Source organism: Babylonia areolata, chromosome 23 (genome assembly GCF_041734735.1).
Source record: "Babylonia areolata isolate BAREFJ2019XMU chromosome 23, ASM4173473v1, whole genome shotgun sequence".
NCBI lineage: Eukaryota > Metazoa > Mollusca > Gastropoda > Neogastropoda > Buccinidae > Babylonia > Babylonia areolata.
Window position 1 is genome coordinate 1,300,001 of NC_134898.1, and position 20,073 is coordinate 1,320,073.

General features: G+C 41.2%; 1 protein-coding gene across 1 annotated transcript in view; it reads left to right on the plus strand.

Moving 5' to 3' along the window:
- Nucleotides 1–40: 40 nt before the first annotated feature.
- The window catches only part of LOC143297834 (RING finger protein 17-like), a 68,142-nt gene continuing 48,109 nt past the window's right edge, over nt 41–20,073 (plus strand). The window contains exons 1-19 of the mRNA XM_076610351.1: nt 41–166; nt 1,604–1,719; nt 2,512–2,612; nt 3,372–3,451; nt 4,252–4,340; nt 4,910–4,980; nt 6,230–6,401; nt 7,179–7,259; nt 7,881–7,978; nt 11,510–11,576; nt 12,257–12,305; nt 12,990–13,122; nt 13,670–13,741; nt 14,251–14,393; nt 15,730–15,819; nt 16,393–16,554; nt 16,910–17,060; nt 17,822–17,906; nt 19,636–19,707. Of these exons, the coding sequence (XP_076466466.1) occupies nt 112–166; nt 1,604–1,719; nt 2,512–2,612; nt 3,372–3,451; nt 4,252–4,340; nt 4,910–4,980; nt 6,230–6,401; nt 7,179–7,259; nt 7,881–7,978; nt 11,510–11,576; nt 12,257–12,305; nt 12,990–13,122; nt 13,670–13,741; nt 14,251–14,393; nt 15,730–15,819; nt 16,393–16,554; nt 16,910–17,060; nt 17,822–17,906; nt 19,636–19,707 (1,887 nt within the window). The 5' untranslated portion in view covers nt 41–111. The remainder of the gene's footprint in view (nt 167–1,603; nt 1,720–2,511; nt 2,613–3,371; nt 3,452–4,251; nt 4,341–4,909; nt 4,981–6,229; nt 6,402–7,178; nt 7,260–7,880; nt 7,979–11,509; nt 11,577–12,256; nt 12,306–12,989; nt 13,123–13,669; nt 13,742–14,250; nt 14,394–15,729; nt 15,820–16,392; nt 16,555–16,909; nt 17,061–17,821; nt 17,907–19,635; nt 19,708–20,073) is intronic.

Sequence of the window (20,073 nt, forward strand, 5' to 3'; positions counted from 1 at the left end):
TCCATATTTTTACTGCCCGCCACGGACGAACGTACACAAACATACAGCTCACTCAGTCAGTGTGTGCAGACCAGTGAAGAAGAAAGGCTGACAACGACTTTTCATTCCAACATGAAAACGCCTGCGTGTCCCCGTTGCGACCAGCAGTATTCTGTTGTTTTATATGGTCAGTGGTGATGTATATGCATGCAAGAAATAAAACTAATAGTAATACAACTATTACTTGAACGAATGCTTGACTTGATGCAAAGCTGTTTTGATTCGGCTGTTTTCCACACGTGAATGGCGCAGGAGGCTTGAGGAAGGCTTTTAAACCCCCAAAATTTGGATTGGATTATTATGAATATCATACTACGATGAGATACTTCAGAGGCATAGGCTTTCTTTCTTTGTAAAAAAAATATATATGATGTTTTTAGATGCGAGAGTTTTTCGCGTGCAGGGCTCGACAAAACCGCGAGCATCATACATGAGTGATTTCTCGTTTGGACTAACATTTGTTTCTTTGTACTTGTAGGCCTGTTGGGTGCGCTTAGTTATCTTGCTCAGTGTATGTACCTTATAACGTCGATCTGTCGCAGTTGAGAAGTTGCAACGCTGAGCAAGAGTGGTCAGTGAATGAAATGTGTGCATCATAGTGGTCTGTCCACCCCTTTGTTCAAAAGAAGTTTCCACGTGGCGTGGGTTTGGGTGGACAGGTGTTCATTGTGTTTTGTACATGTGTGGGAGGTGAGGGGCACATTTTGTGCTTTTTTGATGGGGTGATTCTTATAAAATTTGCAGTCTGTATTGGTGTATTTGTCTTGTCTTTAGTTGTATGACATAAACATGTACTATTGTATACATGTCATTATGTACTGTTTTTACCATTGTATGCATATTGGGAGACACAAAGAACCCACTCTGTGGCGAGTTTGTACTGTACTAGTATGATAAAAAAAAAAAAAAGTATATTGACCACATATATTGGCTATATAACTTTATGTAAGTATATTGACCAGTTATATTCTTTCTTTTTTTCTTAGAGAAGAGCATGTAGCAATATCATTGAGACAAAAACTTTTTCATTGTCATATTCTTTGATATGTCTGATCAGGATAAGATGTCTTTGATCAGGATAAAATATGTTCTGGCTGCCAGTTTTGGCCATCATTGCAGTGGACTTGGGATTGCGCACACAACTAGTCAATAAAAAAATTAATAGTTTAAAAAAAATCCTTATTGGTAGTGGTGGGAGGCAGCAACTGATACTCTGCTCTGAATGCTTATCGTTACTTGGATCTCAGTGCAGTTAAGAATTGCTGATGGAAAGATTTGTCTTGTGTCCAGATGTACAAGAAAATAATGTTACAGAAACATTTACTAACATTAGTAATTTTACATGGATAACAGAATTACTAACATTAATATTACATACAATAAAATTTCACCTGAACTGAAATACAACAATTGTTGATTTGCATTCAACAATCGACTCCACAATTCCAAGCATATTGTATGAGCAAAAACCCTGGAAACAAGTTCAGAATGGTACCCATGTTGTATTGCAAAGAAATGACATCAGAATTTTTACATTTGTGTGTACTTTATTTCTGCCTTACAGGGTCTACAGCACAGCCGCGACACCCACTGTTATTGCGCTGTGGTCACTCATTTTGCGTCGTGTGTGTGCAAAGGCTTGAGGGAAAGGATGGCTTTGTAACTTGTCCTGATTGTCAGGTAGGTTCACGCTTATGTGCCCTGTTAAATCATCTAGTTTGCAGGAAAGAGCTTGTTTCATCTTAGTTAAAGTATTTATTCTTGTTATTATTACTTTTGTGGTATCAATTTTAATATCATTATTACTGTGATTATGTTTGTAATTTAATTCTGTTGTAACTTGTTATTGGTGTTATTGTTAGTTTCCACTTTTTTTGTTTTGTTTTTTGCAGGTTTTAACTTGTTTGTGTGTTTGCACATTCTTGATTCAGATTGATTTTATGGCATGTACTTCATGTCAGTGACATATACTTAATGTGTGTCTGTGACAAATCTTTACTTGGATGACTGTTTAAACTTTGTTAATCATGGTTATTGTGGGTGTTATAAGCATTTACACATTAAAAACATAACTCTCTGTATGGTCTGTTGAGCCTTAGCAGATTGATCAGAGAAAGATTAAAAGCTCAGAAGTGACGTGGTCAGCTGCTGTGTCGTAGATGTTTCATTTTCTAAGTCTGAAGAATACAGCATGAAGCTAGGTACTGTATCCTTTAGGGATGCATTGACTTTTTGTGTGGTTATGTGGAGTATGCACCAGTCAGTTTACGCATTAAAGACAGTCTTAGTTTTTGCAGACGTAATCACTGGTTTTCTGTATTATCATAAAAACAGAAAAAAGGCAGCGATGATGATAACAGTTTTACTTCATGGTATGATTAAAGGTGTAATGGTGTTTCATGATTGTTATAGATTTTTGTTGTTGTTGTTTTTTGTGGTGGTGCATGATCTAGTGTTTACTGTTTTTCTCAGGCAGCAACACAAGTGGGAGGTGGGCCTGGCCTTTACAGGCTAGTCAACCCAGACTTCTCCATTGTAGGTCGCGTTTGGACGAAAGGCATGGTCCTGGAAATGTGAGTCTTGCACAACATTATCTTGTGAGAAATTGGAGAAAATGATGAGTTCGAATGTAGGAGCTGTTACTTATAAAATTCTGCTTAACATTCAAGAGAGAGAGAGTGAGTGTGTGTGTGTGTGTGTGTGTGTGCAAGTGAACACATCCCTGTGTGAGCAGTAACTTTTTAAATCCTAATTTGAGGGATCCCATGGGGTGTGGAGAAATTTGTTTAATTTTGATGTTTCTTTTAACAGCTGTGCTTGAGTGATTGACTGCACAATGTAATGCCAACCATTATGGAAGTATACTTGAGAACAAGTTCAACAACAGAGTAAACTGAATGAGAAAACACTTCATCGAAAGACACAGATTATATTACTTAAGTCAGTGATATAAGCTCACACAATTACCATGTTGGTCACACTATTAAGCAATTACAATTTTCCATAATGGTATGAGTATTGCTGAATAAACTTAATGATATGGAGGCATAGGGTAACTAACCCACTTCTCAAAAATGGAATTAAAACAACACAAAAAACAGATGTTACTGCTACACATTTTGTGGAATCAGCACTAGACTTTGAATCAAACTTTGAAATCAATCTTTTCTACTTTGACTAAGGAAATAGTTTTTCAGACAAACTTTGAAATCAAACTTTTCTACTTTGACTAAGGAAATAGTTTTTCAGACAGACTTGTAAACATATGATATGTGTAACAACTTAAGTGCAGTGGTTTTGCCCTGTACCATGGAATCAAAACTGTTTTTCAGCCAAAGTCGCAAAATCTCGGAAAGACATACTGCCAAAACAAAACAAGTGGTCAACAGACAGGACAGTACAGCAGATGAAGGTCGGTACATTCTTATATTTTCTTTCTCCTTTTCTTTCCTCCTTTTTTGTTTGAAACTTGTGTGCGGATAAAGGTCTGAATTAATCCTGTTAGTTAAACAGTGTGTGTGGTAAACTTTACCTTTGGCATTTTGACAGCAGAAACATGATAGAATGAGGTTTTGAAAATAATTAATTTCTCATAAGTGGTACATAACACAGGTGCACTGTAATTCTGTTAATATTTAAAGATTTGATTTTCATCATTTAATGCTTTGTAATGAAAAAGCCAAACAATTTATTGGTCTTTCTGTGCTGTCTTGCTTCCATGTTGTTTCCTGTGTGGATGTTCAGTACTTTCTGTCCTGAAGTATGATTGTGATGAAGATGGGCAAATGGTGAAACTGTGTTTGATACAACACAACACAATGCTGGGATAGTAAAACAGTACAATACTAATAAAATGAATAATTTCATGTTACCTATTGTCAAAATGTTGACATTCCAGCGTACAATTTGTGGTATAAAAATGGTGATTAAAAATATATTTTAGATCAATTTATGCAGTTTGCACTTCTGTGTGCAGCAGTTATACTGAAATTATATAAACAGATTTTTATGATTGATTGATATATGATATACACTGCATCGTATTTACAGTTTAACGTTTGTGGGATGCAATACTGCATGAATTGGATTTTTTTTATGCAAATGAAATAGACTGGATCTTCCTTGCCTTGGTCAAAGTGAAGTATAAGGTGTTCTGCACTGGAAATGAATTGACAGGTGTGTGTGTGTGTAACATTGTATGTTGTGTGTCAGGTGTCACGTGCTCAGAGTGCCTCGTCAATGCTGCAGTGTACCAGTGTTTCCAGTGTGAAACAATCATGTGTAAACCATGCTATAACAAGGTGAGTACCCTTTGGTGGTGTGTTTCAACTCTTTTGGTCATGTGTCATCAGAACTTTTGCATTGCACGATTACCTGAGAAAAAAAAAGTGATAGAGTAGTAATAATTGTGCTTGATACTGAAGTTTGATGCTGTAATTCTCATTCAGTTGCTGTTATATGCTGTTTGCTGTCATGAATGTTAACCATGTCTAGATATTAACCTAATGTTTGCTTTGATCAGTGCTAACCATGTCTAAATACCAGCTTTAAAACAATGGTTTAGAGAGACTGAACATCACCATTATCTATCTAAGCTCTGTGGAAACACTTTATTACTTGTGTTTTCTATTATCCTGTGGTAATCCCTGTACAGAGCAACAGTCCCCAATGTCTTGAGCTTGTTGCTATTTTCATGAGGTTGGTGGGGTTTGGGGTAAGGAAGACCAGTACAGAATATGAGTCAACAATAAATTATGTGGGGTTAGGGTTTGTTATCTGACCTTGAATTGTGAATGAGGTGATGCGACAGCAAGAATGCAGACTACGGGTGAGAGAGATGTCGGCTGGTGACCACCGCTGTATGTTTCAGATACACCAGAGGGCCCTCACACTGCAGAAACACAGGCCTGTGGCACTGACCCCATCCACAGCAGCTCTCAGGTGGGGCTTGGGAACTTGTTACAACTGTCATCAGCAAACACACCACAGTTGCCTGTGGTTCCATTTTAGAACGTTCACCAGTATGGCAAAGGGCCCCTAGGATTCTCTGTCAAACAAACAACTTTGGAAAGTTACAGAACTTGTGTATTGGATAATGAATACCATTTGTGGTTAACTGTGCTGTGCTGGTTACTGCAGAATTGTCCTACTGTTCAGTTGTTTTGCTGTTGTTCCTGGTGGCCGGGACTCCCATTGTTTAGTGATCACCACTTTCATGTGTTTTTCTTTTGATAGATGTTCACAGAAGAAATTTGTCCAGAAACTGCTGTGGGGTGACAGCCTGTATATAAAGTTAATAATTGTAATGATTGTAGTGAAGACCCAAAGGAGTTTTATTTTGGTGGAGTGATGTTGGCAGCTGGTCTGTTCAGGGATGAAGATTAATGTTGGGTGGAGGTGTTGAGTGTGAGTGGTACAGCACTTGTTGCTGGTTCTGTCCCTGTCATGTCTAGCCTTTCCTGGAAGTTGCACCTTACCACCTGTAATGTAAGGATGGACACCATTTAAAAGAATCGCTCTGGCTTCCTGCAGAGAACTAAGCACAAGATGTTGTGTCTCTGTTTTCATGTCATTTTGGGAACTGCATCTTGGTATATTTGACCTTTTAAACATGTATGTCCCTTCAGTGTCTGTCTGCTCTTCTGCTGATGATAGAATCTGTTGAGTTCCCAAATTCAGCAGAAAAAAACAGGGCAAGAGAGCTTTTAGTTCTTCAGTTGTACAAACAAAACCCAGACTTCTCAGCCTTTAGAGCTTTTAGTTCTTCAGGTGTACAAACAAAACCCAGAGTTTTTAACCTTTAGAGCTTTTAGTTCTTCAGGTGTACAAACAAAACCCAGAGTTTTTAACCTTTAGAGCTTTTAGTTCTTCAGTTGTACAAACAAAACCCAGAATTCTCCACCTTTTCTACTGTCCCTGTCATAGTCCCTGGCTCACATGCTTCACAACAAATCCAAAAACATTCCTTTTCAAGCAGTCTGTGCATTAAGGCACTCCATTCCATATCTGTATTCTGTGGTTCCACATCTTATTCCTTAATGCATGAGTGTGTGTGAATGTGAGTGTGTGCTTTGTGTCTGACGTTATTGTAAAGCACTTTTGACAGGTTTGAAAGTGGCATATAAATGCAGTAATTTTATTATTATCATGATTATCCCCTGCATGAACATGTGTTGTGTGGCGGTGACAGCCAGGGCACCGTCAGGCTGATTATGCCCAAGCAGACGCTGCGTCGGATGTGCCTGACCCATGACCAGTGCCCCATTGAGTACTTCTGCCAGGACGACGACCAGCCCATCTGCTCACGCTGCGTCATCATGGGCAGCCACAAGGGACACAACGTGCAGACCATGGAGGACAAGGTCAGATTGGACTTCTTCTACATAATTTTGCTAGAGGACAACACTCGTTGGCTTTGGGGGTTTTTCAGTGCACCACGTGCATGCTGCACAGGGAATCTCAGCTTATCGTCTCTGACTAGACGCTGCCAAGCAAATGTGGCGTAGCATGTATGGATTAGTCTGAATGCATGCATGTCCTTGAGAAACTGAAAACATGAACATGTGTGGTCCTCAGTGTTTTGCAAGGACAGTAAAAACCAATGATTCATAACACTTCAGGTTAATATCCAACCTATTGTTAGTTTGTCTGCCAGTCTGTCATTTATCTGTGTTCTTCTGGGTGCTTGTTCTTTCCTGTTTTTTCTCCTGGATTTTTTTTTATATATTGTGTTGCTCCTTGTTTGAACTTCCCTGTTCTGGAATCAAGCTCAATCCTAGTTCAGAGAGATTATTTGTATGTTTTCAATTGCTTTCTGAGTTTATTGTGTTGTAGAATTGAGTGAAAATGTTTCAGAAATTGTAAAGCTATCTACAATAAGTAAAAAATAAAGGTTTTTTTTTCTATAGAAATGTCATTTCCTTTTTGGTTGTAGATTTTTAAAATGGTCAGATCATACACACATGGATTAAGTAATTCTGACACATGGCTTGAATGAGAATGATTGCTGCTCCACTTTGGTCTTTCTTTCGTACTGCTTTCAAAGCACATTTTTGTTTTTTGTTTTTTTTGGAAATGAAGATTAAGGTGTCTGTCATCTGTTTTGTCTTAAAGCAAACCTTGAAAATGTTTTGTTGCAGAACAAAGGGGTTCTCGACAAAATGGAACCAGCCATTTTGGCTGCCCAAGAGACTCTTTGGAGAGTGGAAGAATCCGAAAAAGTTTGTGTCCATTACATATTTGTGTGTGTATGCATGTTGTTGTTGTTTTTTTATGTGTGTGGGAGATTAATTTTGGCATAGTTTGAGAGGTTTGTGTCCCTTCATCCTTTAGATTTGATCTTTGATATTTGAACAGCTTTCTTTTCTTTTATCCTGTGAGTGTGCACACACACATACATTTGAACATTTCTGGTGTGTGTATTAACACTAGTGAATTATGATAACAGCGCTGTATGTGTGGAGTAATTGTGTACCTTTGTGTGGGTGGAGTAGGGGTCAGGAGTGTTCTGTGATAATGTGAGTATTGTTGACTTGTTAGAATCTGAATGCTTTGGATAGAAGCTTATCGAAGGTGGAGAGGGGGAGGAGGGGTTCTGAGTGTTGGTGGGATGGAGGTGGGAATGGATGAGTTTGTGGGTTAGAGTGTGTGCGTGTAGTTATATTTCAGTCTAAAGACTTTCTTGATTTAATCATAGCATCACTCGGGATTTTATTCTATGTTGGCACATGTTGAAGAGTGAATTTCAGTCTGTGGGTATAGACAGTAGAGCAGTGTTGTATGGGGTGGTAGCCCCATGCCTGTCCTGTGACATGACAACATGGTGGGTGGTGGTGTTTCAGATGGTGAGGGAAAGCATGCCCTCCACCAGGGTGGACACAGACCTCATGGACCACGTGCGTCAGCACTTCACCCAGCTCCACTCCCTGCTTCAGGCCAGGTCAGTGCTCTCCCTTGTCTTCCCCTCACTGCCCTCCCTTGGCCTTTTGGGGTCAACATTCAGCTCTCTGTTCTCTGCTCTCCCTTGGCCTTTTGGGGTCACCATTCAGCTCTCTGTTCTCTGCCCTCCTTTGGCCTTTTGGGGTCAACATTCAGCTCTCCTCTCTGTTCTCTGCTCTCCTTTGGCCTTTTGGGGTCAACATTCAGCTCTCCTCTCTGTTCACTGCTCTCCCTTGGCCTTTTGGGGTCACCATTCAGCTCTCTCTGTTCTCTGCTCTCCCTTGGCCTTTTGGGGTCAACATTCAGCTCTCTTCTCTGTTGACTGCTCTTCATTGGAGTTCACAGTGCTGTTTCCCCCATCTCACCATTCAGCTCTCTGTTCACTGCCCTCCTTTGGAGTTCACAGTGCTGTTTCCCCCATCTCACCATTCAGCTCTCTGTTCACTGCCCTCCTTTGGAGTTCACAGTGCTGTTTCCCCCATCTCACCATTCAGCTCTCTGTTCGCTGCCCTCCTTTGGAGTTCACAGTGCTGTTTCCCCCATCTCACCATTCAGCTCTCTGTTCACTGCCCTCCTTTGGAGTTCACAGTGCTGTTTCCCCCATCTCACCATTCAGCTCTCTGTTCACTGCCCTCCTTTGGAGTTCACAGTGCTGTTTCCCCCATCGCCCTCCTTTGGAGTTCACAGTGCTGTTTCCCCCATCTCACCATTCAGCTCTCTGTTCACTGCCCTCCTTTGGAGTTCACAGTGCTGTTTCCCCCATCTCACCATTCAGCTCTCCACTTTGTTCACTGCCCTCCTTTGGAGTTCACAGTGCTGTTTCCCCCATCTCACCATTCAGCTCTCTGTTCACTGCCCTCCTTTGGAGTTCACAGTGCTGTTTCCCTCATCTCACCATTCAGCTCTCCACTTTGTTCACTGCCCTCCTTTGGAGTTCACAGTGCTGTTTCCCCCATCTCATCATTCAGCTCTCTGTTCACTGCCCTCCTTTGGAGTTCATAGTGCTGTTTCCCCCATCTCACCATTCAGCTCTCTGTTCACTGCCCTCCTTTGGAGTTCACAGTGCTGTTTCCCCCATCTCACCATTCAGCTCTCTGTTCTCTGCCCTCCTTTGGAGTTCACAGTGCTGTTTCCCCCATCTCACCATTCAGCTCTCCACTCTGTTCACTGCCCTCCTTTGGAGTTCACAGTGCTGTTTCCCCCATCTCACCATTCAGCTCTCCACTCTGTTCACTGCCCTCCTTTGGAGTTCACAGTGCTGTTTCCCCCATCTCACCATTCAGCTCTCCACTCTGTTCACTGCCCTCCTTTGGAGTTCACAGTGCTGTTTCCCCCATCTCACCATTCAGCTCTCCACTCTGTTCACTGCCCTCCTTTGGAGTTCACATTGCTGTTTCCCCCATCTCACCATTCAGCTCTCCACTCTGTTCACTGCCCTCCCTTGACCTTTGGGGTTCATCGTGCTGTTTCCCCAACTCACCATTCAACTCTCCTCTTCGCCTTTAATTTTTGAACAATAGCATTCAAATGTGACAATGAATGCTTTAACAAACTGTCTGCAATCTCTAGTATGTGTGATGGACCATTAAATGGAATGCCTTCTGCTGCTTCCACAGGTAAAGTGTCAAAACTATGGCCATATGTACACAGTGCATGTATGGCAACTATTATTGCGATTGTAATTGAAGGAAGACATGTTTGAAAGCAGCATGTTTACATCTTGGTTTGATAAATTGAGTTCTGTTTAAATTTGTTGTGTGATCTTGTTTCTACCCTCCTCTCTTTAACATTGTAGAATCCATGACATGCAGAATCAGTGTGGTATTCAGGATTATACATTTTTGGCATACATTGCTTTCAAATCCATGGAATTGGTTTATAAACTTAAGCAATATGAGATACGTGTAAACCTGCAAGTCATTGTACATGAGTTTTACTGGTGTGATCTTTGTAACATAGCTGATTTTCCATAGGATCAGAGTGTAAGATTGACACTGTTTTCCAGAGAGGAGCAGAGTGTAAGATGTGACACTGATTTCCATAGGAGCAGTGTGTAAGATGTGACACTGTTTTCCATAGGAGCAGAGTGTAAGATGTGACACTGTTTTCCAGAAGAGCAGTGTGTAAGATGTGACACTGTTTTCCAGAGGAGCAGAGTGTAAGATGTTGCATTGTTTTCCATAGGAGCAGAGTGTAAGATTGACACTGTTTTCCATAGGAGCAGAGTGGAAGATGTGACACTGTTTTCCAGAGGAGCAGAGTGTAAGATGTTGCATTGTTTTCCATAGGAGCAGAGTGTAATATTGACACTGTTTTCCATAGGAGCAGAGTGGAAGATTGACACTGTTTTCCAGAGGAGCAGAGTGTAAGATGTTGCATTGTTTTCCATAGGAGCAGAGTGTGAGATTGACACTGTTTTCCAGAGGAGCAGTGTGTTAGATGTGACACTGTTTTCCAGAGGAGCAGAGTGTAAGATGTGACACTGTTTTCCATAGGAGCAGAGTGTAAGATGTGACACTGTTTTCCAGAGGAGCAGTGTGTAAGATTGACACTGCTTTCCAGAGGAGCAGTGTATAAGATTGACACTGTTTTCCAGAGGAGCAGAGTGTAAGATTGACACTGTTTTCCAGAGGAGCAGAGTGTAAGATGTGACACTGTTTTCCAGAGGAGCAGTGTGTAAGATGTGACACTGTTTTCCAGAGGAGCAGAGTGTAAGATGTGACACTGTTTTCCAGAGGAGCAGAGTGTAAGATTGACACTGATTTCCATAGGAGCAGTGTGTAAGATGTGACACTGTTTTCCATAGGAGCAGTGTGTAAGATGTGACACTGTTTTCCAGAGGAGCAGAGTGTAAGATGTGACACTGCTTTCCAGAGGAGCAGAGTGTAAGATGTTGCATTGTTTTCCATAGGAGCAGAGTGTGAGATTGACACTGTTTTCCAGAGGAGCAGAGTGTAAGATGTTGCATTGTTTTCCATAGGAGCAGAGTGTAAGATTGACACTGTTTTCCAGAGGAGCAGAGTGTAAGATGTTGCATTGTTTTCCATAGGAGCAGAGTGTGAGATTGACACTGTTTTCCAGAGGAGCAGAGTGTAAGATTGACACTGTTTTCCAGAGGAGCAGTGTGTTAGATGTGACACTGTTTTCCAGAGGAGCAGTGTGTTAGATGTTACACTGTTTTCCATAGGAGCAGAGTGTAAGATGTGACACTGTTTTCCATAGGAGCAGTGTGTTAGATGTGACACTGTTTTCCAGAGGAGCAGAGTGTAAGATGTGACACAGTTTTCCAGAGGAGCAGTGTGTAAGATGTGACACTGTTTTCCAGAGGAGCAGTGTGTAAGATTGACACTGTTTTCCAGAGGAGCAGTGTGTAAGATTGACACTGTTTTCCAGAGGAGCAGAGTGTAAGATTGACACTGTTTTCCAGAGGAGCAGAGTGTAAGATGTGACACTGTTTTCCATAGGAGCAGTGTGTAAGATGTGACACTGTTTTCCAGAGGAGCAGAGTGTAAGATGTTGCATTGTTTTCCAGAGAGGAGCAGTTGTTGGATGAAATCCAGGCCGAGGCCCACAGTGCCAAAGAATGTTTCCAAGAAGTGGTGAGTGTGTGTGCTGTCTGCTTCTGGGTGTCACTTTGTCACAAAGCCTGCAATCTTTGTTCACTTGCTGTTCTTTGTCTCAAATGCAAATTGTGTGGTAGCAACTGTGAATGTAAAATGGCTTTCTTTCTTCAATACAAAGCACAAAACAACAAAATTCTGTTTTGGGTGATTTGTTTTATTGACGGATTTCTAGGTATTTGTGGCATTTGCCAGAAAAAGCTTAATATTGCAAGAAAATGTGTTATCACTGTTTTAGAATAACACATTAAGTATATTTGGGTTAAAAAAAAAAAAAAAGTTAAAATAACATATTAGGTAAATATCAGTACAATTTTTTGTGTGTGATGAAAATGTTATCACTGTTTAAAACAACATATTAAGTACGTATGGGTACAAGTGGGTTTTTAAAAAAAGTTTTTAGTTTTTGTAAAAATGTTATGACTGTCTTAATACATTTAGTACATATGGGTACACGTTTTTTTGGTGGGGGTTGGGGGGAGGGGGATAAAAAATGTCATCAAAAATATTATCACTGTCTTGAAACAATTTAGTACATATGGGTACTTTTTTTTTTCTTTCTTTCTTTCTTTCTTTCTTTTTGATGTCTTTCCACTCACTCCACCAGACTGAAAGGCTTGAGGGACGATGTGATTTTGTTTTTGTTTGTTTTTTTGCAGAAAGCACTCCTAGAAAGTGCGAAAATGGAACTGGAGGAAGTGTTGATGGGTATGTATTGATGTATGACCCTTGGCGGAAAAAAGTGTTAGTTCTAAATGAAGCTGTCCCACACACTTTCATTTTGAGGCAGTCTCATTTGTTCCTGAAAATGAATCGGGAGCGTGTTAGAGATATTCAGATTTGTTTGGAATCATTCATAATTCCGGGTTACTCATTGTGCTCAGTTCTGTATTGTTCTGTAGATCCTTTAGCCCTTTCCACTTTCACAGCGTGTTGCGTGAAATTTACTCCAGCAACTTATCCATGATGTTCATGTGTGGCGTCACATTTATTCAAATGAGAGAAAAGGTGAGCCTGTTTTAGTTCTTACAATTCAGGGAGGGCAGGGATGTTGTTAAATCATGAGCTTACAGTTGGGTCAACAGCAGAGTGAGAGCTGTGTGATCAGTGGTTTCTCCACAGCAATGGGAAGTCATTTACAGCTGAGTCTTATGTGAAGGACTAAGACTCTTGAACTAGGACGCAAAATTGCACTGGCTCATAGAGCTGTAGTCTTGGGGGCTTGTTAGCCTTTGGGGACCATCCCAGTGCTGACATTCTGAAAGTCCTCTTGACAAGACAGTCAACAAAAATGACATTGAGGGCCAGACAGGACAGGTTTCCCCTCATAGTGGGACGTGCCTGTCCCACAGCCTTGTAAGTGCTGATGACTGAGGTGTGCCTGGCATACAGATGCTGCCCGTGCCAAGAAGGGAGGCCTGACTCACCTGGTTGATGCTGACCTCATCCTGGAACGGCTGAACAAGGCCAGAGAGGTGCCCTGTGTCGTCACCATCCAAAATGACCTGGTCACTGCACCCCCACAGTCAGTATGCCTGCTTGCTCCTTATGTGTGTGTGCGCTTGCATGTGTAGATGTTCTCACATGTATCAGAATTATGCATGCATTTGAATGACTGGTATGAAATTGCTTTGATTTGTCTCTGCACAAGATGAACTTCAATTTTTTTGATAAATTGATTGTGATCTTTTAGATCATCCCTTTTTATAAATGTTATACTAAGTTCTTTTCTCCTTCAGCTTACTTCCATCTCATTTGTTGTTGTTGTTTTTTTTTTATTTGTTTTTTTATTTATATTTTCCCCCGCCAAAACAAAGAAATATTTTGGGACAAAATGAAAACGGACCCAGCAAGTTAAGGAAAAGTGTCCATCTCAGATATTCATTTCATTCTAATTGTCAGTTTCTGCACAGACCTTATGAACCAGAATAAATGGCTTCTGCCACGATGGAGCAAGATAACAGGCATACTGCTAAATCTGATAAAGTGATGTCATTTATTGATCAGGTAGATGTTGTTTTTGTGTATGTTATGAATTGTGATTTAACTTGTCTTTTTTCAATTTGTTTTAGGTTTTCAGTCGAACAGACCATGAGAGACACCATCCTACAATATGGTAAAATATCTGCTGCCAACTGTCAGGAGTAAGTATGATTCGTTTGTTTTGGCAAAGATGTGTGTAGCAGGATGATTTAATGACAGAGGTGTGTGTGGAGGGATGATTTAATGGCAGGTATGTGTGTGTGGAGGGATGATTTAATGGCAGAGGTGTGTGTGGCAGGATGATTTAATGACAGAGGTGTGTGTAGAGGGATGATTTAATGACAGAGGTGTGTGTAGAGGGATGATTTAATGACAGAGGTGTGTGTGGAGGGATGATTTAATGACAGAGGTGTGTGTAGAGGAATGATTTAATGACAGAGTTGTGTGTAGAGGGATGATTTAATGACAGAGGTGTGTGTGGCAGAATGATTTAATGACAGAGGTGTGTGTAGAGGGATGATTTAATGACAGAGGTGTGTGTGGCAGAATGATTTAATGACAGAGTTGTGTGTAGAGGGATGATTTAATGACAGAGGTGTGTGTGGAGGGATGATTTAATGACAGAGGTGTGTGTGGCAGAATGATTTAATGGCAGAGGTGTGTGTGGCAGGATGATCTTGCTGGCCCCAGCAGGCCCCGATGCAGAGAAGCCCCCAGCAGAAGAGCTGCGGTCGTACTCTGTGGCGGAGGTGGACCTGGACTCCCTGTCCACCACAGACTCCAACTCTGTGCCTAGTTCACTGGCTGTGGAGGGTGAGTGCTGGCCTCCTCAGGGCCCTCTTCACTCTGGGAATACTGTATGGTTTTGTGTTGTATTCTTTTCTTTTCTGTTGTCTTTCTTTCTGTCTCAACAGATTTCTCTGTGCGAAATTCAGGCTGCTGTCACTGGCCACACTGCAGTGTCACCCATTCTTATGAAGAAAAAAAGTGCCTGCAATTAAAAAAAAAAGAAAAAAGCCTGCAAGTTACATATCAAAGTGGATTTTGCTACAGAATCTTTCCATGGACAACTCTTTTGTTGCCATAGGTTCTTTTCCATGCACTAAGTGCATGTCGCACAGAAGACCTCAGTTTTGTCGACTCTTCTCATCTGTATGACTAAATAATACTGCTTCTTTTTGAAAAAAACTGTTGTAGGAATTACCCAGTTCCTTTTTGGAATTTGGTCTTTCTTCAGTCTTTTGTCTTTTTTTGTCTTTTTTTCTTTTTTCCCCTTTTTTTTTCAATTCTGGTCCAACCATCTGTATGCTTTCAAACCTTTTTTGTGTGTCTTGACTACATATAGGACAGTTGTAATCACCTGTACTTCTCCGAGCTTTAGAGTCGAGTTGATGTTGTGTTTTTTCCTGGTGTATGTATGTGTACTTGTTCAGTATCTATGTTTATCCCCTTTGTGGTCAGTAGTTTTCATATTTTCATTTCTGAAAGATCATCGGGCCAGTTAGTTTTGTCAAGCATAGGTCATTCCATCAAACCTGCAGGAACAGTTATGTTTTGTTACTGAGAAACCCGCAAATGAGTGGCTGAGGACGGGTTACAGAAAATTTGTGAGGTGGTTTCTGGAATTGAAGAGATCTGAATCTTTTATCAGTTCCATTAATGCTAAAGAGGAGTGACACCACAGGTCTCATGAACTGACTGTCTCTTAAATTAAGCATTGAAAGAAGAGCAGTAACTGTCAGCTGTAAGTGGAGAAAGAAAAAGACCCATTCGATTCCACTGAGCATTCCATCAGCTTGGACACATGTAAATAAACAAAATGCAGCCGCATGCAGATGGTGCTGTCAATTATTTCCAGAGACTTGGAGGAGATATTTTAGGGTTTGACTGGAAACTGGTAAGAAATACTGTCCTTTGCTCTTTGTTGACGTTGTGTTTATTAGTAGTGAATGTACGTCAGTGTTATTACCTTCTAATACTTCTTGTTTGGATTATGCTTCATGTGATGGATATATCCACACTTAGGTTGTTGTTCACAGTGCCAGCTACACACAAACCCAGTGTGTGTATGTGGTGTTAAGCATGGGATAGTGCTTTGTATTTGGAATGCTTTCCACGTGACTGATAGAGGTGGCATGTATATGTGCAGAAGACAAGAACATGAGTGATGTTGAAGAGGAGATGGTAGCCTGTCGTGAAGACATGGAGGCAGAGCCAGCCTTGAAACGCCTCGTGATTGGTGAGTGACCCTGACATCTGGACATCACTCCCCCACCCACCCCTCCCTTCCCCACATGAAACGCATTGTTATCAGTGAGTGACCGTCATCTGGACATGACTTTCCCCCCCCACCCTCCCTTCCCCACATGAAACACCTCGTCATCAGTGAGTGACCATCATCTGGACATGACTCCCCCCCCCCCTCCCTCAACCCTCTCTCCCTTCCCCACATGAAACGCCTCGTTATCAGTGAGTGACCCTGACATCTGGACATGACCCCCCCTTCCCCACATGAAACACTTCGTTATTGTTGAGTGACCATCATCTGGACATGACATTTCCCCATGAAACACTTTGTTATTGGTGAGTGACTGTCATCTGGACAAAACTCCCCCCGCCCCCATCCCTCCCCTCATGAAATGCCTTATTGGTGTGTGACCATGTCATCTGGACATGACTTCCCCCCCCATCCAACTCCTTGTTCACTGAAACACTTAAAAAAACAACAACAAAAAACGGATTAACATTTCCACTTTCTACAAACAACATATTGGGTGCACGTGTGATGGTGGTGTGGCTGTGTTGTGTAAAGGTCACACGGAGCAGGTGAAGGTCACTCACATTCGCACACCTGCCCAGTTCTACGTACAGCTGTTGGTGCAGCAGGAGGAGATTGACCGGCTGCACAGACAGATCAATGCTTTCTGCCGCAGTGCTGAGGGCCGCAAGGCCGTGCCCGACCTTGTGGAGAAAGGTGAGCTACCGAAGTGGGCGGGGTTTTTTGTGCAGTCCAAGTCTGTAAACATTTTGGAAAAAAATGAAGAGAACCATTTCCAGGGCTGATGAAATTTCTTTTTGAAAATATGCCTTGCCCTTCAGGGTCCAGAAAAGCCTTGGAATTTTGATAAAAGACATGACCAGTACCATTCAACAAAGAGCTTAATGCATTAAAGGAAAAATGAAAAAGGAATGAAAGAGCAACCAAAAGTACAACATCAGCACTAAGAAATCCTCTGGTCTCTTCTTGTCAGCTTGTGTAGCAGATGAATTTAGTCTTCCGATGGCCTTAAAAATCTATGTGACCTTTCATCTTTAACCTCTGTACGCAGGTGATACAGTGTTGGCCCAGTTTTCTCAGGATAAAAAGTGGTACCGTGCCCGTGTGCATCGTGTCCTCACTACTGACAAGGGCAAAGGGAACCCCAAGTATGAAGTGGGCTTCATCGACTTTGGTAATACAGCCCTGCTGTTTCGTACCAAGTAAGTTGGCGCTGGGGAAAGGGTCTCTTCTTTGTCAGTGGACTGCAACTCCCATGCTCACTCGTACACACATGTGGGCTTTTATGTGTATGACTGTTTTTACCCCCACCATGTTAGTCATACTCTGTTTTTTAGGGGGCGTGGGTGTGTGTGTGTGCATGCCGGGTAAGTTCTTGTTTCCATAACCCACTGTATGCTGGCATGGATTACAGGATCTTTATCGTGCATAGCTGATATTCTGCATGCCTATACACATGAAAGAGGTTCAGGCATTAGCATGTCTGTAGAGAGATCAGAAAAATCTCTTGGTGTCAGGACTGGGATTCGAACTTTGGACCATCGGATTAAAGGTCTAGCCTTTAACCAATCAGCTGTTGCACCCATCAGGGAAAGGGTTTGAAAGGTTGTGTGCCGAACAGAGCATCAGCTGCTGATTGTGGTCTTTCTCTGGTCTGTGTGTGTGTGTGTGTGTGTGTGTGTGTGTGTGTGTGTGTGTTTTGATGATGATGATGTGTTGGAAATATAAAATTGTTTGCTTGTATTGGATATAGTGATGAAAATATTTGTATTGGAAATTAGAATTATCAGAAATAGTAATGAAAATGTTTGCTTGTATTGGAAATGGAAGCTATTGGACATGATACTGAAAATGTTGCTTTGTATTGGAAATGAAAGTTATCCAAAGTAGTTATGTAAATGTTTGCTTGTATTGGAAATAAAAGTTATGGGAAATTGTAATAAAAATGTTTTCTGCTGTGCAGGATACGGACGATGCAGAAACGGTTCATGAAACCGGCATTGTATGCCCATGAATGTGGCCTCTATGACATTCTGCCTGCAGATAGAGTGAGTTCACCTTTTTTCCCCTCTTTTTGTATTTGTTTTTCTCTTTTTCTTTTTTTTTTTTTTACTGTGTGTGCAGAAGTGTTCTCTAATTTATATTTTCAGTTGTTTCTGTGTGATGAGGATAGTGTGTGGTTAGCAGCATAAAAACCAGTGTTGAACTTTTCTTTGTGTGATGAGGAGTGTATGGTTTGCAGCATAAAAACCAGTGTTGAACTTTTCTTTGTGTGATGAGGAGTGTATGGTTTGCAGCAAAAAAACCAGTGTTGAACTTTTCTTTGTGTGATGAGGAGTGTATGGTTAGCAGCAAAAAAACCAGTGTTGAACTTTTCTCTGTGTGATGAGGATAGTGTGTGGTTAGCAGCATAAAAACCAGTGTTGAACTTTTCTTTGTGTGATGAGGAGTGTATGGTTAGCAGCAAAAAAACCAGTGTTGAACTTTTCTCTGTGTGATGAGGATAGTGTGTGGTTAGCAGCATAAAAACCAGTGTTGAACTTTTCTTTGTGTGATGAGGAGTGTATGGTTAGCAGCAAAAAAACCAGTGTTGAACTTTTCTCTGTGTGATGAGGATAGTGTGTGGTTAGCAGCATAAAAACCAAAGTGTTGAACTTGAATTTGCTGTGCATGGTGTATTTGGGTCTTTCTGATTTAATTTTCCACATGAATACAAATTGAAAAAAAAATATAGTGATTGAAAAAAAATCCCAAGGTGATCTTTCCAATTGAAATAAAGTTTCTGATGTGTATAGGAGACAATGATTCATTTTAAGGGTCACAAACCAGCACTCGTATTGCTCTTCCATTTATCTTCTGATGTGTACAGGAGACAATGATTCATTTTAAGGGTCACAAACCAGCACTCGTATTGCTCTTCCATTTATCTTCTGATGTGTACAGGAGACAATGATTCATTTTAAGGGTCACAAACCAGCACTCGTATTGCTCTTCCATTTATCTTCTGATGTGTACAGGAGACAATGATTCATTTTAAGGGTCACAAACCAGCACTTGTATTGCTCTTCCATTTATCTTCTGATGTGTACAGGAGACAATGATTCATTTTAAGGGTCACAAACCAGCACTCGTATTGCTCTTCCATTTATCTGGATTCTTGACTTGATACTTCTAGATTTTTGGCATTTGGGGTTTTACAGGTTTGTAAGAAATATTTGAAATTTAGTGATTAAAATTACTTGTGAACATTAGTTTCAGGCATTGCACTTTTCTCCATTTTGGTGGATTGCATGCAGTTTCATTGCTCAGATCCTAGGGGAAGAATTTTTTTCAACTGCTGTCAGTATCATGCTACACCTCTGCTAAAAAAAAAAAAAAGTTGAGTGTATGCAGATGTCTGTGACTTTGGTGTTCTTGGTTTTGCTTTTCTGGTCCTGTGGTGTGGCTGCTGTTGTCATTGCTTTGTTTTTCTGGTCCTGTGGTGTGGCTGCTGTTGTCATTGCTTTGTTTTTCTGGTCCTGTGGTGTGGCTGCTGTTGTCATTGCTTTGTTTTTCTGGTCCTGTGGTGTGGCTGCTGTTGTCATTGCTTTGTTTTTCTGGTCCTGTGGTGTGGCTGCTGTTGTCATTGCTTTGTTTTTCTGGTCCTGTGGTGTGGCTGCTGTTGTCATTGCTTTGTTTTTCTGCTTTGCTTCTAAAAATGTTTTGATAGTGAAAGTGTAGTAGCACTGGTTTTGTTGTGGGGGAAGGGTTCAGTGTGGTGTGGACGATGTGTTGCAGGAAGTGGGCTGGAAGAAGGACTCAGTGAGGACCATGGTGAAGATGACGGAGGCAGGGCCTTTGGTCATGACGGTAAGTCAGGCCCTACACTTCATGCTGCCTCCATTGATGTGTAGATCTAGTCATCAGCCCCATACATATGCAATCATGATGTTTTTCTGACTATAGTCAGATTTCCCACCGAAAATTGGCTCCAGAGGTCATTTTTGAAATTCGTGTAAATCTGTTGAGAAAATCAGGGGGGTGGGGGTGGGGGCTTCCGACGAAGGAAGGTTGCACGTAGGTTGTCGGACCGATTGACAAGACAGACCCACAGCATTTGCTAAAATACCCCATGTTTGGATAAATGAACAAATTGAGAATAAGTATTATGTTGCTCCTCTGTCATCATTCAGCTTATCCGTATTCATTCGGGATTTCAAAACTTTTGCTCGCGGG